This window comes from Gopherus evgoodei, chromosome 10 (assembly GCF_007399415.2).
Source record: "Gopherus evgoodei ecotype Sinaloan lineage chromosome 10, rGopEvg1_v1.p, whole genome shotgun sequence".
In the NCBI taxonomy this organism is placed as follows: domain Eukaryota; kingdom Metazoa; phylum Chordata; order Testudines; family Testudinidae; genus Gopherus; species Gopherus evgoodei.
This window is the reverse complement of record NC_044331.1, coordinates 66,061,083-66,079,831: the sequence shown is the minus strand read 5'-3', so window position 1 is coordinate 66,079,831 and position 18,749 is coordinate 66,061,083. Positions and strand designations below refer to the sequence as shown.

The window sequence follows — 18,749 nt, the reverse complement described above, 5'->3', positions numbered from 1 at the left end:
CCTCCCAGCGACACGGCTGGGGCCGGGGCAAGGAAAGCGGAGCACGCTGGGGCCGCATTGCTCTGCTTCCCGGTGCAGGTGAGTGTGGGGGGGAACATCCTTTCCCCAGCCTTCCCGCACTCACTGATGGCATAAAGCGGAGCGCCGTGGCTGGGAGCTGGCAGGGTAGAGTGGACTGGGGCTGGGCTGCTCCGCTTTCCGCTGCCGCTGGTGAGTGCCTTCAGGGGGTGAGGAGGGGTGGATGGGTTTGGAGCAGTCAGGGGACAGGAGGGTTAGGTAGGGGGTGGGATCCTGGGGGTGATTAGGGATGGTGTAGAACTGATAAATGAAATTGTTTTTAATTATTCACTTTATTAATGTAACTTCTGTTCACCAGTCACTACACTTGCCTACACTGTAACTTCTGTTCCATATTGTAATTCAAACCCCATTTTAAAACCACTCACTCCATTTTGTAAAAGCTTCCTCCAACCTTCATTTTGCAAGCCCTGCTGTAATCTTATTAGTTTAGTTTAGATGTGTGAATGAGGTATGTGTGAATGACGGAATCAACCTCCAGCCCCAGCCTGTCCTGATGAGATAAAGTTCAAATACCAACGGCTGAAGACCTGGACAACAGCGCTAAACAAAGTAAGAAGCATCCACCCTAAAAAGAAAAGGACAACAGAACAACAGAAGGAAGATCAAAGCCAGGTTCAAGGCTGAAAGTCACTCCTGCAATTGGTGGGTGATCAATCTAAACCCAGAGGCAGCTTGACACAGCAAGACCTATAGACTTTGAATCCAAACTAAAAGCCTATAAAAAAAGAAGGGTGAGATGAGAGACTCTGGGTAACATTCTGCTGCCAACATGGAAGAACATCGATGCCTGCCCAACAGAGATCCACCTCGGCCTTGTGCCTGGCTTTCCTGGCCAGTTAGCCGCCACAAGCTACGAACCCAAGCTGCAAAATCAAGCCATGAACTTAAGCTATCTTCAGGACTGGTAACTATGCAGCAGCTGCAGAACACCTGATGAATATGGGTGTGTGTGTATAGGTATTAGGTATAATATGTGTGTGTGTATATAAGAATTAAGATAGTCATAAATCAAATTGTTATCATAATAAATGTGGCATCTTTGTCTTGTCCCCTTTAATAAGATCCTGCTGGTTTTTACTGGTCTAATATAATTGGTATAACAATGGGGGTCTCTGGAGAGGGTGGGGGCAAAGCAAATTTGATATAATGCAGTCTCACCTATAATGCGGTGAGATTTTTTTGTCTCCCAAGGACTGCGTTATATCAGGGTAGAGGTGTATTTTGAGATCGTGGATAAAGTTTGCAAACAGAGCCACTAATGTTTCATTCAGACTGACTCCTGGACAATAGTTAACAATGATCGCCCAAATTCTTCCTTGATATAAGCTGACATACATCAGGAATTAAAGCAGGGATGAGTTTGGCTCAACGGTTTTACAACGTTAGCAAACTGAAGACAGATTTGAATTAGATACCAGTAGCCTCTGATTGAAAGTTTCTATAACTTTTTACCAATCTCTTGAGCCATCCAGTTTCCCTCTTCTGTAGGCCTTATCCTTTCATGTATATTTAATGAATTGTTAATAGATAAATAGCCCTAATGAAAAGACTTAAGTCTGTGCACCTGATCTATTATGGCAAATGCAGAACTAACACTGCACAGTACAGTATATTAAAGACCTTGGATACAGAGACTAATTTTATTTAGAATATTCTGCCGAAGGTAACTTGTTTGCGAATTGCCATGTGCTGAGAATTTCACAGAAAAATAACATTCATTTGTCCCTCACTCTCCTTCCGCATTCCGGGTCTTCGGCGGCAATTCTGTGGCGGGTCCTTCACTATCTCCGGGACCCTCCGCTGAAGTGCCCCGAAGACAGGGAGAGCAGAAGGATTACCCCCGCCGCTGAATTGAAGCCGAAGACCCGGAGGGTGGAAGGACCCCCCGCCACCGAATTGCCGCCCTCCCAAATCCTGGTGCCCTAGGTGACTGCCTAGGTCGCCTAAATGGAAGCGCCGGCCCTGCTTGCCTTATATTGCTAGTTTATTGAGAATTTTTGTATTTAATTTTAAACATTTAAATGTGGATGAAAGTCAAGATGATGAATATATAATAGTACTCCAGTTTAGAACTGGAAGAAGAGATGCTGGGTAAAAAAGAACTAACAAAAAAAAAAGAAGTACTATTACAAGGAAACACTGAATGCTATTTTCTTGGATTTCTCTTTCTGTATCTGTCTTATATGTATATAATATGTACACCTGCCAACAGTACCTTTATTTGTATGGAACGTTCAGTGAAATCAACAGGAATTTCATGTATGAATGAGTGCAAAATATGTAATAGAGATCCACACTGTGGCTAACATACCACTTCTGTTCAAAGAGCTTTGCCCCTCTTTTTTTGTTTTCTTCTCTTTGTCTTAGAGTATTAAGGGTTTTCATAGTTGAGCTCACTTACTCAAGAAAGACCAGTCCTGAAAGAGTCAGTAATGATGATGTGCTGAACTTCCACTAATGTCAAAGGGATTTTGACAGCATTATCTAGTGTGAAGCCTTCAGCCCACCACCATTGCCCTGTGGTCCATTGATCCAGAACTTTGACAGCTCAAGTGGCATGATGTCCTGTACTGAGAAGGTCAGCAGGACATCTTAACTTTCACCTCTGTGGGTATCCTGGCAGATCCTTTGTCATCTCCAAACTGCAGGTGCACAGATTTGCTTCCTCAGGATTCCATGGGATTTCTGGAAACAGTCTATGTTTCTCCGATGTCACAATGGCCTTTGATCTCCCATTTCCTCAACAGACACTGTAGAATCATAGAATTGTAGGACTTAATGGGACTCAAGCGGTCATCTAGTCTAGTTCCCATACTCATGCCAGGACTAAGTATTATCTAGACCATCGCTGACAGGTGTTTATCTAATATGCTTTTAAAAATCTCCAGTGACGGAGATTCCACAGCCTTCCTAGACAATTTATTCTAATGCTTAATTACCCTGACAGGAAGTTTTTCCTAGTGTCCAGCCAAAACCACCCTTGCTGCAATTTAAGCCCATTGCTTCTTGTCTTATTCTCAGAGGTTAAAGAGAACATTTTTTCTCCCTCCTCTTTATAACAACTTTTTATGCACTTGAAAACTGTTATGTCCCCTCTCAGTCTTCTCTTCTGCAGACTAAATAAACCCATTTTTTTTTCAGTTTTCCAACATAGGTCATGTTTTCTAGACCTTTAATCATTTTAGTTGCTCTCCTCCGGACTATCTCCAATTTGCCCACATCTTTCCAGAAACGTGGCACCCAGAACTGGACACAATACTCCAGTTGAGGCCTAATCAGAGCAGAGAGAGCAGAAAAATTACTTCTCGTGTCTTGCTTACAACACTCCTGCTCCTGCTAACACATTCCAGAATGATGTTTGATTTTTTTGCAACAGCGTTACACTGTTTACTCATATTTAGCTTGTGATCAGCTATGACCCCAGATCCCTTGCTGCAGTGCTCCTTTCTAAACCATCATTTCCCATTTTGTATGTGTACAACTGATTGTTCCTTCCTAAGTGGAATACTTTGCATTTGTCCTTATTGAATTTCATCCTATTTACTTCAGACCATTTCTTCAGTTTGTCCAGATCATTTTGAATGTTAATCCTATCCTCCAAAGCACTTGAAACCCCTCCCAGCTTGGTATCATCTGCAAACTTTATATGTGTACTCTCTATGCCATTGTCTAAATCATTGATGAAGATATTGAAAAGAACCAGACCCAGAACTGATTCCTGTGGGACCCCACTTGATATGCCCTTTCAGCTTGACTGTGAACTACTGATGACTACTTTCTTGCTCTATCTGTATCCTGACCCTGGTAGGACAATGCTGCAGAAACTCCATAACCTCAAGGTTACTGAGTTTTTCATCTAAATTTTGCCTTTCCACAGCCCTTCTCACAGGAGGTCATGGTTTAGCCATGAAAGGAACCAAAGAACCTTAATCATGCCCGGTAATTCTTTTCTTATACATATTAAGCTTAAAAGCTGCCCCTGCACCATACAGTATCATTTCTCTTAACTATTGTTAAGTTGGAGGTGAAAAATAGTGGTAGTAATTTCAAATACTAGAATATACACTGTCTGAATGTCCTTTTTTGATTAATTAAAGCTTAAAAATGGAAAATTACTCTGGCAAGAAAAGACTGTTTGAGTTATAAGCTTTATTTAAAAAATAGATCAAGAAACTACAAATTAGTAAATTTAACTTTATATTGAAATGGAAATATCTGCATTATGAATATGCTCTTACAAATTTTGTAAGAAGGGATTCATTTTATTGACAGCAGGATTTGCTGTTATCAATCTCTAGAAGCCTTTTAATCAGAAAATCAAATGTTAAAACTGCATTACCATATTCCAATGCAATTTGAAAAAAGTAATATGTGTAGATTATTAATATATTCATAATTTTCTAATAGAACATGGGGTTTTGAAGATATTGTGGTAGAAATCATTGTAGGATTGAAAAAGAGAATCTATTTACAGAGATTTAAAAGAACCCTATAAGTAAAATGAATTTTCTGTTTATCTACAGCTTACACAGAACAGCAGGAATTGAATAATGAAGGGCCAAAATCCATTTGCTGTTGATGTAAGATCTTAACTGCAGTTTTTGCTAACAACTTTTCATATAAGCCTGAAGTCCACAGCTCGGCTGGGCCATGGGGGCCAGCTAACAGAGAACAATACTTAGGTAAGAGAAAGCTGGGGTAAACAGATAACCTTATGTGTTTCAAGTCAGTGAGTGGAGTCAGCGTAACTCTGAATGTAATTGGGCATACTTAGTGTGAGTTATAGACCCATGAAGCACTGAGAAAGGCCTCACAGTTACTCTTAATGCAGGGAGGAGATAGTGGTACAATACCCCTCAGATCCCAGAGAGAGTTCAGGGAGAGGCCTAATATAATTGACTTAAGTTATGACACACTCCCCTCACAGATGTATGCTATTCCTAGCCCACAGAAATGCAAAGGTAAATTATAAACAATTGTTATTGTTAAACACTAATTACTGCTTTTTTCTTTAAATCTTCAGGAATGTACCTATTGGTCAACCGGGAGAGCGGATACCTTATTCCCCTGGACCCCCAAGTTGAGATTTAACCTATACACTGTAATAGACATAGTTTGGGGGTAATTATCTGTGTGTCAGCAATATGTTAATTTGGGCCATGGGTGGAGCCATTATGTAATCTTTTAGACCCATTGGCTTATTGTACTTATCTTGTCTTGCTGCTAGAACCTAATCAGGGGCTTGGGAAAACCCATCCCCATCGCTTCTCTCTGTCCAATGAGCACCCTATATAATCTATTGTAATTTATTGTTCTGCAGTGTCTCTGAGCCTAATAAGCAAAGTGACACTCCACCAGTGCTGTGTGTAATAAACTCACGTGCTTGATTCTACACGGTGTCTATTTTTGATCCTTCAGATAAAGCTGGCAATCACTGAACATAGAAAAGAAATGGCTCTAGACCCTAGGTCTGTTCCTGTACTCCTTACTCATCCAGATCTTCTATTCAGACAATGAGACTTTGCCTGAGTGAAAACTGAGTTAGGACCTCAGGGTATGAACTTCAGATAAGACACCATCTGCAGTACAATTATTAACAAGTCAGGAGATACAGGTACAACACTGTTAAAAGCTGTAGTGTAGATTGGACCTATATGCGTTCCTGTAACCAGGGTAAATTCTTGGACTTTTAACTTAGTTCTGGGCTATGGTTAGGCACTATCCAACTTTTTACATTTTATCTGTGTTGTACCAGATTCAAGGACAACTGTGTTGTAATTGTGTTCTCTGACTTAATAGTTTTTAGTGTAGATGAGCCCAAAAAGAGGTAATGGAGCTATTTGGATCAACTCACAGTAATGTGGGGGCGGTACCCTTGTAATCTTGTCATTTTAATTTTTTTTAAATTGTTCAGACCTACAAGTTTTTCAAGATAAAACAGGCTCAGGCAGCGTTTCCCAAACTTGGGACGCTGCTTGTTAAGGGAAAGCCCCTGGTGGGCTGGGCTGGTTTGTTTATCTGCCGCGTCTGCAGGTCCAGCCGATTGTGGTTCCCACTGGCTGTGGTTTGCCGCTCCAGGCCAATGGGAGCTGCTGGAAGTGGTGCGGACCGAGGGACGTACTGGCCGCCACTTCCAGCAGCTCCCATTGACCTGGAGCAGCGAACCGTGGCCAGTGGGAGCAATGAACCGCGGCCAGTGGGAGCTGCGATTGGCCAAACCTGCGGACACAGCAGGTAAACAAACCAGCCTGGCTCGCCAGAGGCTTTTCCTAAACAAGTAGCATCCCAAATTTGGGAAACACTAGGCTAAGGGATAAAACACTAGTGTCCGCTCTTGTAGATAACTGTATTCATTTACAAAAATATTAATAATATAATGCTAGAGATTGGATGAAATCTCACTGAAGTTGGGAAAGGGGGCCATCAAGATGAAGGGCCCAAGCTTGGAGGTATAATGATTGCGCTGACAGTTTTTGTTTGGGTTTGGGCAGTGAAGGACATAAATCCACACCGTGTAGAGACCAAGCATAGGAGTTTATTACACACAGTGCTGGCGGAATGTCACCTTGCTTATTAGGCTCAGAGACACTGCCAATCAATTGATTACAACAGAATATATAGATTTTCCATGGGCAGGGAAAGTGACGGGGTAGGTAGTTTCACACCCCGGGATAGGTTTTGCAGCAAGACAAGATAGCACATTAGCCAGTGGTTAAAAGGTTACATAATGTCTACGCCCATGGTCTCAAGTTAGCAAGTTAACATTTAATTAATACTTTGATAAAATGTTATTAGTATAAAATATATATGTTGAATTCTGATTTGGGGTCCATAGGAATGGAGCAACTCCTTTGATTGTCCAAGAGGTACATTCCTAGGGGTTAAAGCAAAAAAAAAACAGTGAAAGTATATAGCAATAAAGATTGTCCCTTTATGTCTTAAGGCAGGCATTGGTCCCTGGGAAGGGAGGTAGAAGGATGCCATATCTTATACTGACATGTGCCAACTTTTCATAAACTCAAGGTTGGATCTGTGGGAAGAACGTTCCCAACACAAGAGACTGACACAATAGGAACAGGGATCCTTTGATAATTTGCAATTTTGAATAAGACACAATTATTTAGTTCTTAGCTCTAACACTGGCAATTTGCTGACCAGGCCTATTTTAGCAAAAACAAGACTGTCTGTTTACCCCAGCTTTCTCTTGCCTAATCACTGTTTGCTAGGCCTCTGGTCTTTTGACCAAACTCTGGACTTTGGGTCTGAGAAAGAGCTGGCACAATCCATATACCAGGTTGTTATATAAAATGCACATGGATTTTAACCCTTCAGGCAGTTAAAAAACAATAATGAGAATTTAGCTATTAAAAGTATAACAGAATATGTGAAATGCACCGGAATAGTGGACTCTGACTCAAACTTGACAGCTATTACACCAGACTTGCTAACCATGCTTGGGAACAAAAGATCCAAAACTGAGCTCTCTAATTGATCTCAAATGGAGATAGTGACTGCACTCATTCAAAATTGAGAAAATTGGGCTTAAAAATTAAATCTCTAGAATTTGAAAAAGTCTGGAAGCTGAGATAGTAGATGAGCTAATTTCATTATGGATTTAATTATGCCTAATAACTGTGTAATAAATGCTAGGAAAGGTGTCCTACAAATTCAGTGTGGGAACTACCTTTAAAGATGTGGCCCAGGTGAAGCAAATTATTTATAGGCAGTTGGTTTGCAATGAACAAGTTTGTCCTCCCTCTAAGGGCCCTGAGAAAATCAGTGTCACAGCCTGAACGGAAATTGTAAAAATTTGCCCAATATAATGATTGTTCCAATGGAGGAGGCAGAAGCAGGTATCCCTGCATGCTGGTCTTGTGCTTAATGGAGCTCATGGCATGTGGCAGCATCAAGCTAGAGCAGGAGTTCCAAGTGATTGCCCCAAACTGCTGTGATTTACTCCAGAGGCTGCAGACTTCATCCTTTATGGCTTCTCCCACTTGGTGCCTGCCTGCCAGAATGCAAAGCTGGCTTACTTGCTGTAGACTTGGCGGCTGGTATTATGTGAGGCAGAGGTGCTGCTGCTTGGAATACAAACAGCTGTGGCCTCAGCAGGGATCTGGAAGTGCACAGTAACTGCCAAGTCTTCCTGAAACTGCTGCTCCTACATGATACCTCTGTGCACACTGAGCCATACTGAGCATGAATGGCACATGTAGACAGGGGCAGCTCTAGATATTTTGCCGCCCCAAGCACAGCAGGCAGGCTGCCCTCGGTGGCTTGCCTGCGGGAGGTCCCTGGTCCCACGGATTCAACGGCACGCCTGCGGGAGGTCCGCTGAAGCCGCGGGACCAGCGGACCCTCCACAGACATGCCGCCGAAGGCAGCCTGCCTGCTGCCCTAACGGCGACCAGCAGATCGCCCCCCGCGGCTTGCCGCCCCAAGCACGCACTTGGCGTGCTGGTACCTGGAGCCGCCCCTGCATGTAGATACCTACTTCTGCCTCCTCACTGTTAGAAAAAATTGCAGCAATTTGGTGGGGGAGGAGGGCTAGTGTCACAGGGTGACACTGGCCCTTCAAAAGGGAGCAGGGCCAGTGCACCTGTGCCTCATCAGCTGACCCAAACAAGCTTTAAAAGAGGGCATCTAGGCCTAGAGAAGAAGAGACCTGGTAAGGGAAAGCATGGCTGAGAGCTGGGCATATAAGGGGTAGAGAGAGTAGACATGAGGCTCTCACTGTCTGCTCCTTGGAATAGGGAGCTCTGGAGAGCTAGAACTGCCAGAGGCCATGTCTACATCTAAAATTTTGCAGCGCTGGTTGTTACAGCTGTATTAGTACAGCTGTATAGGGCCAGCGCTGCAGAGTGGCCACACTTACAGCAACCAGCGCTCCAAGTGGTGTTAGATGTGGCCACACTGCAGCGCTGTTGGGCGGCTTCAAGGGGGGTTCCGGGACCGAGAGAGCAAACCGGGAAAGGAAACCAGCTTCGCCGCGGTTTGCTCTCTCGGTCCCGGAGCCAGCCAGCAAACCGCGGGGAAGGAGACCTGCTTGCTCGGGGTTCCGGGACCGAGAGAGCAAACCGGGAACGCCGCGGTTTGCTCTCTCGGTCCCGGAGCCAGCCAGCAAACCGCGGGGAAGGAGACCTGCTTGCTCGGGGTTCCGGGACCGAGAGAGCAAACCGGGAACGCCGCGGTTTGCTCTCTCGGTCCCGGAGCCAGCCAGCAAACCGCGGGGAAGGAGACCTGCTTGCTCGGGGTTCCGGGACCGAGAGAGCAAACCGGGAACGCCGCGGTTTGCTCTCTCGGTCCCGGAGCCAGCCAGCAAACCGCGGGGAAGGAGACCTGCTTGCTCGGTCCCGGAACCCCGAGCAAGCAGGTCTCCTTCCCCGCGGTTTGCTGGCTGGCTCCGGGACCGAGAGAGCAAACCGGGAAAGGAAACCAGCTTGATTACCAGAGGCTTCCTCCTTCCACGGAGGTCAAGAAAAGCGCTGGTAACTGTCTACATTGGATTACCAGCGCTGGATCACCAGCGCTGGATCCTCTACACCCGAGACAAAACGGGAGTACGGCCAGCGCTGCAAACAGGGAGTTGCAGCGCTGGTGGTGCCCTGCAGATGTGTACACCTTCAAAGTTGCAGCGCTGTAACTCCCTCACCAGCGCTGCAACTTTCTGATGTAGACAAGCCCTGAGTCTCCTAGGAGAGGAGGCAGTGGGAACCTGAAAAGAAATCTCTGAAGCACTATCAGCAGGACAGCCAGAGTGGCCTGGGAAGGGAGGCAGTGGACACTAGAAAGGAAAAGAGGGAAATTCCACAGGAACTGTCGCCCAGGGTGGTTGGAGGAACTGTTTTTGTTGTTTTTGTTTGAGTTTGGACAATAACACCATGTGGGCATGGCAGTTACAAGTGGACTTGAAGGCCAGGTATGCTTCCACATACATGATGAGGCTGCAGCTGTTCATGTTCCAAGCAGCCTCCCTTAAAACCAGCTGCTGACAGCTTGGCGGACAGGGGGGCACTAGGCAGGAGAAAGGAAAAGAGGGAGGAAAAAATCGGCAGTCACCAGAGTAATTGTAATAGTTTGCAGGGAGAGATGTCAATTTTATGCAAAGGAATGCAGCAGTGTCCTTTCGCTGACTGCATTCTGTGCATAGCCTGTGAAAATCGCGACTTTACCAGTGCCACTGTCGTTAATTTTCTAAAAAAAATTCTAGAGTTTTTCTCAGGGCCCTAATCATAACAGCTACATGATGTGGTAGCTTTATTACAGCACAGGAAAGATAGGGGGTTTATCAAGACCTACTTTAAGACCTGGGTCCTTGAGGGAACCTTTGCTGCCAAAGTTCTTGTGGATTTGAAGCAGGAACAGACTCCTGTCCATTTGATGAATGTTTCTGCAAATAGTAAAAAAAAAAAAAAAAAAAGGGAAAGCTGTGAATGAGTGGATCTAGTAAATATTGGTACAGAAAAAAAATAAGAAGCAGAAGGAGGAAAAGGTGAGCGTTCAGAGTTTCTATAGGACTTGTTCTAGCCTAGCTGTACATAAATGAGAAGCAGAATGGCCTACAAGACTTTGTGGTTTAGAATCAGAAGTAATTGTACAGCACTGTGTCCAGCACAATATAGGTTGTACAGCACTGGTCCAGCACAAGACAGATCCTGGAGAAAACAGGCCCATTAACACAGCTATCTCATCATTTACTAGAAGCAAAGAGGAAACAGGCTCACAAGCCATTGAAGAAATGTATTGAGAAGGGATAATTAACCCTTCAACCTGTCCTTGGGCCTAACCCATAGTTCTGGTTAAGAAAAAGATGGCAGCACCAGATTGTTTGTGTGATGTACCAGATATGGATTGGTTACAGAACTTCCACCCCAGAGAGATACATCTTTAATGTGCTGTCAGGTATATTCAGGGCCGGCCCCAGGCCACAGCGCGCCAAGCACGTGCTTGGGGTGGCATGCCGCAGGGGGCGCTCTGCTGGTTGCCGGGAGGGCGGCAGGTGGCTCCGGTGGACCTCCCGCAGGCGTGCCTGCAGAGGGTCCGCTGGTCCCGAGGCTCTGGTGGAGCATCCACAGGCACGCCTGCAGGAGGTCCACCAGAGCCGCGGGACCGGCGAGTGGCAGAGCGCCCCCCGCGGCGTGCCGCTGTGCTTGGGGTGGCGAAATTGCTAGTGCCGGCCCTGGGTATATTATATGCTGAGTTAAATTATGGAGCACATAACACCACCTACTGGCAGAACAGTTTAATGCAATGTAGCATACTATTACAGAGTGGACTACAGACGCTCCCTGGGTTACGCAAGACCCAACTTACGCAAATTCGCACTTACGAAAAAAGTCCCATAAGCCAGAAATAGGATTTTCAAGTTGTGGAAATTTTTGTATAACGTACGGATATACGTTTATACAAAATTCGAGTTACGCAAGGCTTTCTGGAACGGAATGATTGCGTAAGTCGGAGGGTTTCTGTATAGAAAATAAAATGAATTTTTATCTATTACCACAAATATATGATACCCTGGATGCTGTTGCATCTTCAGTCTGGCTTTCCTCACTGGATCGTAAAGATGTGTATTGATGAGTGGGAGTGGATCCAAAGGACAGGAAAAAGACTGCTTTTCACAGCAGGATAAGGCTTGTGGCAATTTAAAGTGATGCTTAGCTCATGTATTGCCAGGCCATGTTTGAGACTTTTTTGAAGAGGGTATTGCAGGATGTGCTTCTCTAGTTCCGTTTGTTTACTTAGTGATATGGTGGTGCATGCTAACCTTTGAGCAAGAACTGATACATTTATAAATGGTCTGTGATAAGCTTAAGGCTACTAATCTCATACTGAACCTAAATCAAATGTGAGTAGTTTAAAAACAAGGAATTTACCTTGGGCACACAGTGAGGAGGGAGTTTTCACTGACAAAAAGAAAATTGAGGCTGTGCAGTACTAGCCAATGTCTTAGACACTCACATATGTGCGGAGTTTTGTAGGGCTCTGCTCCTATTATAGAAGGTTTATTTGTGGTTTAGCCAGTATTACAAAACCATTGCATAGGATGGGTGAGAAAGGGAAACTACTTCAGTGGTCAACAGCATGTCATTTTAGCATTTTCAGAATTGATAAAAGTTCTTATGGTGGCTCCTGTCTTAGCCTAAACTCCTTTCATATCATACAGATGCTAGTGCTTACTGTTTGGGGGCAGTATTGACGTAAGTATTAGAAAGCAAAAGACTCGAGAGGGTGGGGACTTATTACAATTAGAGTCTAAATTCTCTGGAGAAAAATTATTGCATTACCTGAAAGGAACTTCTGTCAGTAGTTAACTCTATAGAAAATTTTCACCATTATTTGCATTTGAAGAAGATTGTGGTTAGGATGTACCATGCATCCCTTCCGTTGCTCTTTAGATTCAGGGCAACATGCCAGGTAGTTGGAAGAATTGTAAGTTGTGATTTCACAGTTACATAGAAGTCTGGGCACAAGCACACTAAGGCTGATGTCTTGTCCAGATTACCTTCTTGGGAAGCTAATTGCAAGCACTTCCCTAAAAAGGAGAGAAATTATTTCATTGTTCAGGAAGATGAGCATGCTCAGAAAGGCTGAAGTGTTCGCCTACTGGTTTTTGAATATTATGATTCCTGATGTCAGATTTGTGTTTATTTATTCTTTTGCATAGAGACTTTCTGGTTCAACCTCTCTGGTCACTCAGTAACAGACTTAAAGGTGGAAATTTTGCAACAGAAAAGCTTCAAAAACAGATTCCAACAGGCTGAACTTGAATTAATATGCAAACTAGATACCATCAATTTAGGCTTGAATAGAGACTGGGAATGGCCAAGCCATTAAACACATTGAATCTATTCCCCCATGTTAAGTGTCCTCACACCTTCTTGTCAAACTGTCTGAAATGGGCCATCCTGGTTATCACTACAAAAGTTTTTTTTTCTCCTGCTGATAATAGCTCATCTTAATTAATTAGCCTCTTAGAGTTGGTAGGGCAACTCCCACCTTTTCATGTTCTCTGTATGTGTATATATATCTCCTTATTATATGTTCCAGTCTATGCATCTGATGAAGTGGGCTGTAGCTCACGAAAACTTATGCTGAAATAAATTTGTTAGTCTCTAAGGTGCCACAAGTATTCCTGTTCTTTTTGTGGATACAGACTAACACGGCTGCTACTCTGAAACCTGAAAATGGCAAGAAATTACTGATGACTGAAAAAAGATATAATCAGTTCTGCAAACAATATATTGCTTTTGGATTCACATCTCTACAAATAGTGATCCACCTCAACCTTTGTGTTCCTTTGCGGAGAAACTCTTATCAATTAACAGTATGAAACCAGCGCATTTGCAATGACATTTGAAGACAATACACCCCAGGCATGCAGGTAAGACAGAAGAATTTTTTTAAAGAAAGCTTTCTGAGTTCCAGATTTAGCAGCTTAAAATGAAAAAAGCTTCCAGTATTTCTACAAAAGCACTTGAAGCTTCATATGCTGTCTCCCTTCTTGTAGCAAAATCAAATTAGCTGTACACAATTTCAGAAGATCTTATTCTGCCTGCCACTATGGTGCTTGCAGAAAACATGCTTGATAAAAAAGCAGCTGATTCTCTCAAGAAAGTACCCTTATCAAATGACATCGTGTGTTGTAGAATTGAAAATATAGCTCATTCCCTCTTGCCTCTGTGTGGTTAGCTCAACTTGCCTACTTCACAGATACATTTAGCAATCTGAATGATCTAAATTTATCCATGCAAGGCCATGGCACTAATATTCTGAATCTCTATGACAACTTCAGCCTCATTAATGTGTTTGCATACATCAGTAAATGACATAAAACGCATGTCTAATACAGTGCGTGTACGCACATGATGTTGCCATATAATATAGTATATAGACCAGTATAAACAAGTCATTGTCTGTATGAAATTGTAGTTTGTACTGACTTAGCTGGTGCTTTTTTTGTAGCCTAAAACTAGGCAAATAGATGAGTTGACGTTCCCCTTGGAAGATCTTTGCATACCCCTAGGGGTACGCGTGTCCCTGGTTGAAAACCACTGTTCTAGATGGATACATAGTGCAAAAGAAGACCAGGGTGGCTCAGGGTGAGAAAGTTATCCATTTGTAACCAATTTCAGATGCAGGACATTCCTTATTTCAATTATAGTTTTGTTCTAGGTTGTTTATCTAGTGTAAACGTCAAGATAGTTTCAGGCTAATATTTTAAAAGCTGATTTTGGGAGCTTTAATTGTTGGGTAGATAACTCCACGAACAGAAGCACTCAGAATCAGTGGCCACTTTTGAAGGTATGTCTGCATATTTGGAATAGCTCAGGAGGGTACAAGTATTTTACATAAATACATCCAGGCCTATTACCTTGAGTGACTTCATGTCCATGTGGACACTGGATTTTCTGGACTGACCTGAAATCTCATATATGCAGTGTTGTTGTAGCTGTGTTGGTACTGGGATATTAGAGAGACAAAGTGGATGAGGCAATACCTTTTGTTAGGCCAGCTTCTACTGGTGAGAGAGACAATCTTTTGAACTTACACAGAGCTCTTTTTCGAGTCTGGGAAACTGAGTTAGTTTCCCAGACCTGAAGAGCTCTGTGTAAGCTCAAAATCTTGTCTGTCTCAGCAACAGAAGTTGGCCAATAAAATATATTACTTCACCCACCTTCTCTCTTTGAAATCTCATAGTCATTATTGAAAAGCTGAGGAGTTGTTTAAAAAGGTGGCGGGGAAGGGAACTTGAGAAGCAATCAGCTCGCCCATCCTCCCAGCCCAGCCAATGGGAAGTGGAGGATCCAAGAGGAGGAGAGGTACAGCATGCCTCTTTTTTCCCCTCTATTCATCAACAATACAGTATGTTGTTTGATGGTGGCAATGGAACAGAAAAGAATAAAAATTGAACCAATGCTTCATGGAGAAGTTTGCAGTCTAGAATGAGATATAATTGGTACAGATCCATCAGTTTGAGAGAGAGAATACAACAAACTCCTGAATACAGGGACTATCTGTTGATGAAAATGCTCGTTTAGGCATCCTCAGACTTTTTCTACAGTGTATAATGTTTAGCACCTGCTTGAGAAATGTCCTCTATAAATAATCAGTTTCTGTTTCAGACAGAATTTACATTGAAAATTACTTCCATCCAGCTGGATGGTCCGTCTAGAAACTTGAATCTGCAGTTGCTATTCAAATGAGCAGCCAGAGTCCCTTGAGAGGCCTCAGGGTGAAATCCCTATTATTTAATATACTCTTTTTAAGAAGAACCTTGATATTTAGCTGCTGTTGCTGGCCACACTTACTACTGTTTGTACAAAGTGAGAAGTGGAAACATTCTTCCTCCTTAGCTTGTCCTTACGTGTTAACCATTTCAGTGGCTTCCTAGTTCACTAATTACTGACCCTGATGGCTCAACATTGCTTCAGAAATGAGTATTTTGACAGCTTGCTGCAATCTTGTATACCCTGTCAACTTCGATGTTCCAGTAAGCCACCTTTTTCATGTCAGAGCTATTGTAATGAGAGTAAGTACCAATTCTGTAACATTATTTGTTTGTGCTGTGCATTTTCACATTTATACTTTGCATTGATTCTAAATATAAACCATGAAAAATGACACTAAAGTTTACAAGACCAAGTATAAAATCTGTACAAGATTGAAGACCTAAACACAGTCTTCTATATATCAACTGAACTATGTTAGGAAAAGTAAATGTTTCAAGCTACCTAGCTGTCACTCACCAGAAAAACAAATTATTCCTTAGATATGTGAGAGGCTTATAGATTATGCCATGTATTTATTATTAATTGCTTGTTGTTTTTAATGTGCATAATATGTCTCCTTTATTTAAAAGGTACTACAGGTCAAGTAAAAGTATCAGATGGAATTCTTTGGATTGGTTTGGGAATAGGAGTGATTTTAACATTCACAGTGTTCATATTAATGGTCTTGTTTAAAATGAGGCACCCAAAACAATCAAAGGAAGAACTGAAAAACACAGGTACAAAATATGCTTGTCAATAAATACAATTCTTTGTAAAATATTTTCAGATTGTTGTGAATTTCCGCTATGTTGTTTTAATTTATAATTTTTAATATAGCCTACATCACCAGATTCTGATAGTTTTACTCATGTTGGAGAATACATTATTCCATAAATAGACGAACTAAAGTCAATGGGGGTAACTGTGGAAAAAAGTACTTCCCAACACGGGTAAGGATATCATATTATAGCCAGTAGTTAGGAGCCCGCTGGTCTTTGCTACAGAGTCATATTTGTTTTTTTTATTTCAATATATATTTTTAACTTGCATATCCTATTTTGCATTGGAAAATTGCTATAATCTCTTAACAGAATTTCTTTATCAAGGCCCAGTCCTTCCTGCCATTGAAGTCAAAAGGAATTTTACCCGGCGGGAGAATAAAAATGGAAGATTAGTCTCACAGCTTATAAAGTGTAAATTGACTTGATTCAACCCTGTAGCCTCTCAAAGCCATATATAAAGTATATTTTCCCTGAGGCAGAAAGAATTAAATTAATTTTTGACCTTTTCATATCCATAGATATTTACAGCAAAGATGCTTCTGTTAATTTTATTTATGTATATGATAGTAAATATACAATAGATTCCATACATACTCATCCTAAATTTGGGAGCAGAGGACACGTTTAGTAGATTCTATGACTTGACTTTACTACAGAGCTAGCATGACACGTGAACTAAAATATCTTTTCATATCTTCATAGAGTCTGCAGTGGAGCTGAATATTATACTCAAGGCTGATACTGAGACCAGTGTGAATACAGATATAATTGGAGATTCCCTCCAAAGTGAAGCATCACTGATGTATTCAGAGGAGGAATGCACTTGCGGGGACTGTGGCTTGGTGAAACTCCAAACTGGCTTTGATACTTCATTCCCATTACCAGCCACAGAGGAAGGAGCTACTGTTCTGGTCACCACAAAGACTTCTGAATATTGCAGCTATATTCCAGGTGCAATGATGACTCTGTGATAGGGAAATGGAAGCATTTTTTACTATATAATAATCAATTAGCTCATCCAGTATAGGTATACTCATAAATTTTATTATTTGCTGTCAGTAGAGAAAGATAGTACAATAGCTCTTACATTTAACTTTCATTGGTATTATATTATTTCTAATTTTAGTCTCCCTTGGGAGCTATTTACTGGAACTTATAAGCTATAAGAACCCCTGTGTGGGGAAAACTTTTCTGCACTATCAGTAAAGACTATATTTACTAGTCAAAAGTTTGGATGTGCATAAATGCCATCAATAAGCAAGCTCAAATATATATTTAATGACTATGTCACACAAATAAATCTTGTAACAAAATGTTTTTGTAGTACTAAGAGGTGGAAAAAGAAAAAGGTATGTAGCATCACTTTTGTACCACTTCAGAGATCCAGATTCTGAGACTTTGGGGCCCAGTGAAAATGGAAATGCTTGCAAAGGAAGTGCTCTAATACTGTATACATTTATGGAATATGAAATTATATCCAGTTAAGATATCAGCTGTGAGCTATACTGGAAGAGGAGATGGTATTGCAGAACCTTTAACTGCCAATCTGGTTCCTGATAGTAGAGGAGGGCTTTCTTTTATGGATCAAACATTTTCAAAAAATGTAAAATCTCCGTATTTTAACATGGGCTCCATAATGATCTTTTGTACTTAGCAGGGATTTACTAGGAGTATCAACTAGCTACATGCTAAAAATTCAATCTAAAATTAGGTATGCCTAGGTATCCAAATAAGTGTTATGGTTTTCAAAGCTGCTGAGCACTTGCAGTTCCCATTTAAGTCAATGAAGGCTGTTTGTGCTCAGCAATAATCAGCTTTGTATTACTAGAGCACTGTCTATCCAAGTGTAAGGGGACAGTTATCCCCTTACTAACGTTTAGTGGGGGTGTTTGGTTGCTAGCTCCCAGCACTAAAAAGGGAGGGATCGATGGCAAATCAGGGCCCTGAGACTGACAGTCCCCAGGAACAATGGCGAGAGGCCAATGCTCCAGGTCAGCCTGATTGACAGGGCGGGCAGGCTAATGAAAGAGACAGAAGGCCAGGGTGGGTCCTGTCCTCCCTGTGAGCTGAAATTGCCTGGGTCAGACAGAGGGGGGCCGAGCTAAGGTGAGAGTAGGGGGCCAAGCTAAGCTGCTAGGAGCAGAGCTGCAGCCTAAAAAGCCAGAGCACAGCCCAGAGAGAGCAGACCTGCCCTGGGAGCAGAGCTGCAGCAACCAGAGCTAGAGGAGCCAGACAAGCAGCCTAGGAAGCAAGTGAGAGCTGAGAGAGATTCACAGAAGCAGCCTGCAGAGCAGACCTGCCCTGGGAGCAGAGCTGTACAACTGGAGCCAGGGAGGCCAGAGAAGCAGCCCAGGGAGCTGAAGGCAGAGCAGCAGCAGCAGCCGTGCTGAGGCAGTGTGGAGCTGGGGCTGGAGCAGTCCGGAGCTGGGTGCGGTGAGCAGCTGGGGAAAGCGAGGGTGACCCTGGGCAGTGGGCCTCAGCCAAGAGGCCCTGCAGGCCAAACTTGGAGGGGGATCATAACCCTGACAGAGTGGGAGTGACACTGGGGAGAAGGGTCCTGCCACCCAGAGCCTGAGAGAATGTGTGGCCACCGCCAGAGCAAGTGTCCAACCCG

General features: G+C 42.9%; 1 protein-coding gene across 4 annotated transcripts in view; it reads left to right on the top strand.

The window, feature by feature from the left end:
• Window positions 1–18,065, top strand: part of TNFRSF17 (TNF receptor superfamily member 17) — a 48,164-nt gene extending 30,099 nt beyond the window's left edge. Inside the window, exons 3-11 of one of the 4 annotated variants that reach the window (XM_030578059.1) lie at window positions 4,605–4,763; window positions 5,105–5,182; window positions 13,238–13,465; window positions 14,058–14,183; window positions 14,782–14,914; window positions 15,423–15,428; window positions 15,477–15,613; window positions 15,944–16,090; window positions 16,838–18,065. In XM_030578059.1, coding sequence (XP_030433919.1) covers window positions 15,496–15,613; window positions 15,944–16,090; window positions 16,838–17,106 — 534 coding nt within the window. In that variant the 5' untranslated portion in view covers window positions 4,605–4,763; window positions 5,105–5,182; window positions 13,238–13,465; ... (2 more) ...; window positions 15,423–15,428; window positions 15,477–15,495 and the 3' untranslated portion in view covers window positions 17,107–18,065. Of the gene's footprint in view, window positions 1–4,604; window positions 4,764–5,104; window positions 5,183–13,237; window positions 13,466–14,057; window positions 14,184–14,781; window positions 14,915–15,422; window positions 15,429–15,475; window positions 15,614–15,943; window positions 16,091–16,837 lie in introns of all 4 variants that reach the window. The other 3 variants (XM_030578061.1, XM_030578062.1, XM_030578063.1) reach the window with 3 other exon arrangements.
• Window positions 18,066–18,749: the final 684 nt, after the last annotated feature.